This window comes from Mesoplodon densirostris, chromosome 16 (assembly GCF_025265405.1).
Source record: "Mesoplodon densirostris isolate mMesDen1 chromosome 16, mMesDen1 primary haplotype, whole genome shotgun sequence".
NCBI lineage: Eukaryota > Metazoa > Chordata > Mammalia > Artiodactyla > Ziphiidae > Mesoplodon > Mesoplodon densirostris.
Window position 1 is genome coordinate 71985803 of NC_082676.1, and position 3963 is coordinate 71989765.

Consider the following 3963-nt stretch of genomic DNA (forward strand, 5'->3'; position numbering starts at 1 on the left):
TCCTCAAATATACGAAGCAGACAACCCCCTGCTGATCTCATTAAAATGCAGATTCTTGTGCCGTAGGTGGGATGGAGCCTGAGTGTCTGCATTTCTAACCAGCTGGCAGGGGCAGCTCCAGCCTCTTGTCCCGGGACCACGTTTCCAAATGGCTGGCTTAGAAGGCGCCTCCGAAGTGGGAGAACTTCTCGAGGGCCTGATCAAGGTGAGGCCCTAATTGGCCATGCTCCAGGCTGCATCCCCAAGCTCCCAAATTCAAGAAACCAGTAGAGCTGGTCTTACTTGGGCCTACAAATGACAAGAACAGTGAGAGTCCAAATGGTCAATGGCATGAATCCTGCAGCTCAAAACTTTCTTACACTGTCTGCCGGGAGGTGCTTCCATCTTCTCTCAGTTTAGAGCAACCATGTGAACAAACGTTTTCAACACTGTCAAAAATAACTAATACCAATAATAATAGGATTAATAATAATGGGAAAAGACACTGTATAAGAAGCTTAACAACAATGACTACTTTTCAGTCCAAATCAAAACAACAACAACAATAAAACGGAGGTTCATTGTTTAAAAATAAAAATGAAAATCTCCTTGCGTTGAATTCCTGTGATAGTCCGGCAACATTAGTCTAACAAGTGCCCTTCACATCTTAACCTTTGTTAAAATGATATTGCTCTGGAAGCCTGAAATTTCAGGATAAATGAGCAAATCTGCTGAAAGAACAAATTCCCAACCATTCTTATTTCTAGTGTTTTTGTTTCTGTTTCACATAACAGTTCCGCCCAGGCAGACAGCTAAGGGCAGGAGTAGGGTCCAATACAGGTAGGGTGGCTCAGGTGGGTTGGCCGAGTTCCCGGGAGGGAGAAATTGGGAGAAATGAAAGGGCTGAAATGCGGCTTGGCTTCATAGATGCGAGAGGGCTGGAAAAGATAGTATAAGGGACCCATGACAAGTGGGAGCACATAAATATATAGACAGGGAAGGGGAGAGAGGGGAAGGGAGAAAGGAGGGAGGGATACAAAGTGGGTGCCGGAGACACAAGGGTAGGGAAAGAAGCCAAAGAACAAAAAAATACTTAAAAAATAAATATCTTGGTCATTATCTATGACTCAATTACACTTCACTTAGTCCACTGGGATGAAGTCTGCCCCCAAGACTGCCAACCAAGAACACTCACCCCTCCTGTGCCCCTTGGTGAGGGCATCGGACACTTTGCAATCTTGTCACTATAAAATTGCCATCTCTGCTCACTTGTCCGATGACATCATGGAAATGGCTGGGGCCATACTTCTTCCAACGCGCCCCACCCCCCATAGCCAAGTGTAGAAGCAACGAAAGAAGAGGAGGGTCTCTTCTCCGGTTCTGACGCCTGCTAAGGTGCTTTGGGGTAGTGGGAGAGAAAGGCTGGACAGGAGAGGAGCAATGAGGCCCAGGAGGGAGGAAAAGGCCACCCAACGCCTGGGCCAGGGAGGGAGGTCCCTCAGAGTTTCTGAGGCGTCCGCTCAGTCTTCACGTGCTGCAGTACCACCTCCTTGGCGGGGACCCCGCACTTGTACTCCAGCTCCGCCCGCGAGGTGCCTTGCTTCTTGCGCAGGTGGCAGAGGAGCGCCAAAAGCGCCACGACCAGAGACAGGCTCGCGATGGAGATGCCAACGAGCACGCCCGAATGCAGAGGCCCCGCGGGCGGGGGCGAGGGGCGAGGGGTGGCGCCGGGAGTCGGGCTGCCTGGGAGCGCCCCAGAGCCGCCGTCCTCCTCGTAGCCGCCCTGGTCGCCGCCGCTCACCTTGATGGGGTCACAGTCTGTGCCAGCCTGGCCGAAGAGGGCCGTGTCGGGCCCGCAGATGCACTCGTAGGTGCCCGGGAGGTTGTGGCACTCGCCAGGGCAGTAGCCGTTGTTGCACTCGTTGATGTCCGTGCACACGGAGCCCTCGTCCAGGATGTAGCCCTCGGGGCACCGGCAGATCGCCAGGTTGTTGGGGTCGCAGTCGGCCGGGCACGAAGTCTGGTTGCAGAACATCTGGCACTTGTGTGGGTCATGGGGGATGGGCGCGAAGCCCTCGGCGCAGATGCAGAGGTAGTCAGTTCCGCCCACGGGCTGGCACTGGTACTCGCAGTTATTGCCGAAGCATGGGTCCACAGGCTCCACGCACTCGCCGTCCACCAGGTCGAAGCCGGGGAAGCAGTGGCACTGGAAGCCGCCCTTCGTGTTGACACAGCTCTGCGGGCACGGACTGGGCACCTGCGTGCAGTCATCCACGTCCTCACACCGGTGCTGGTCCGCAGCCAGCCGGTAGCCCGTCGCGCACATGCACGTGTAGTTGGTGGGCGCGTCGGGGAAGCCGGGGACGCAGAAGTGCTCGCAGAGTTGGTGGCACGGGTGCTCGGCCGGCACCGCACAGGAGCGCCCGTCCGCCTGCAGGGCGGCATCGGCGGGGCAGAGGCAGCTCGACGCCCCGGCGCTCCCGTTGCACTCGTGCTCGCAGCCGCCGCCCTCCACGCTGCAGTCCCAGGCGCCCGGCGCCTCCCGGCCCCAGCGCGCCTCGGCCTCAGCGGGAGGCACCGCGCACTCCAGCTTCACCTCGAGGGGCATCACGGCGGCCGAGCTGCCCAGCGGCAGAGCCTGGAAGTCCGCGCCGCGGGCCCCGAACGGGGTGCTGTAGGTGACGGAGACGCCGGCGGCCGCCGCGGCGCCGGGCTCCACAACCAGCGGCCGGCAGGAGGCGGCGAAGTTGAACTCGCAGAGGAAGCCGTCGGCCTCCGCGCCGCACGGCAGCTCCTCCCAGGCTGGTTCTCCCGGTGCCGGAGCCCCGGCCACCGAGACGGCGACGCACAGCGGACCGCAGAGGGGCGTCCCGTCGTCGTGAGGCCGCGCCCACCTGCTGTAGCTGGTGCGGTTGTCGCCCGTAACCCACTGGAAGCCGCGCAAGGGCTCGTGGTGCCCCGGGTCGCCGCAGCCGGGCGGGAGCTGCAGGCCGATCCAGAGCCGCGGGCCATCGCCGCCGTCGCCACTCAGTAGCAGGGAGATGACATCCGCTGCTACCGAGGAGCGCACGGTCATCAGGTGGCCCCGCAGCTGCTCGCAGACCCGACTGGCGGCGAGGAAAGTCGCGGGGCCCCGGAAGAGCGCGAAGCAGTCGTGCTCGACGCACTGGCTGCCGAGGGGCTGCGGCTCCGGGGGCGCCGGGAGCCCCAGGCCGGCGGGGGCCAACACGCCAAGGAGCAGGACGCGGAGCATAGTGTCCGCACGCCGCACGCAGGGGCCCGGCCGGGGCTGAGAGGCGCAGGGCGCCGCAGGCGACAGCCGCTCGCGTCGGTCCCGGACTAGGCGCGTCCGGCTGCGGCGCGCAGACCCGGCGAGGCAGCCTCTGACAGGCGGGCGGGCCCGGGCCCGAGTTTATAAGTGCGCGGCCCCCCTCCCTGGACGTTCGGGAAAAGGAAGGAAGTGCCTGGTGGGAAGGGCTGATGCTGCATTCTCGGATTACTGGGTTCTCCGGACGCCCTGCGCCCGCCCTCGCGCCCGGGATCACCTCTCGGGGATGAGTAAACTCGGCCCCGGCTGGGAGGTCCTCGGGCGGGGCCCGCAGCGCAGGCTCCCGGGAGGACAGCACCTCTGTCAGCGCGGCGACAGGACCCGCTCCACGCGTGCAGCCCCACAAGGGGCTTAACCCGCAGCCCTCCTTAACCACCTATTTCAAGGAAAGGCCGGATTGCGGAGCTCTGGGAAGAGGAGACTGGGCGAGGAGGGCTTGGAATGAGAGGTGGGGACGTAGCGCCCAGGACCTGCAGAGCTGCGGGAGGAGGTGCCCGCCACCCAGAGGGTTTTGGGAGGGGCTGCCTAGGGCGTGGCCTTCCCCAAAAAACAAGAGCGCAGGGAGAGCGAGCCACACCCGCCCCGGCCCGGGCGCCTAGCTCCGGAGAAGGAGGCGCTTGGAGACAGAGGGCGTGGCTGAGGCGACCACGCGCAAA

The 3963-nt window shown here is 62.1% G+C and overlaps 1 protein-coding gene across 1 annotated transcript; it reads right to left on the reverse strand.

Annotated features, from left to right (window-relative positions):
- Positions 1-516: 516 nt before the first annotated feature.
- THBD (thrombomodulin) lies at positions 517-3232 on the reverse strand. The gene has a single exon (XM_060078094.1). The coding sequence runs from the start codon at positions 3230-3232 to the stop codon at positions 1478-1480; it is 1755 nt and encodes a 584-aa protein (XP_059934077.1). The 3' UTR covers positions 517-1477.
- Positions 3233-3963: the final 731 nt, after the last annotated feature.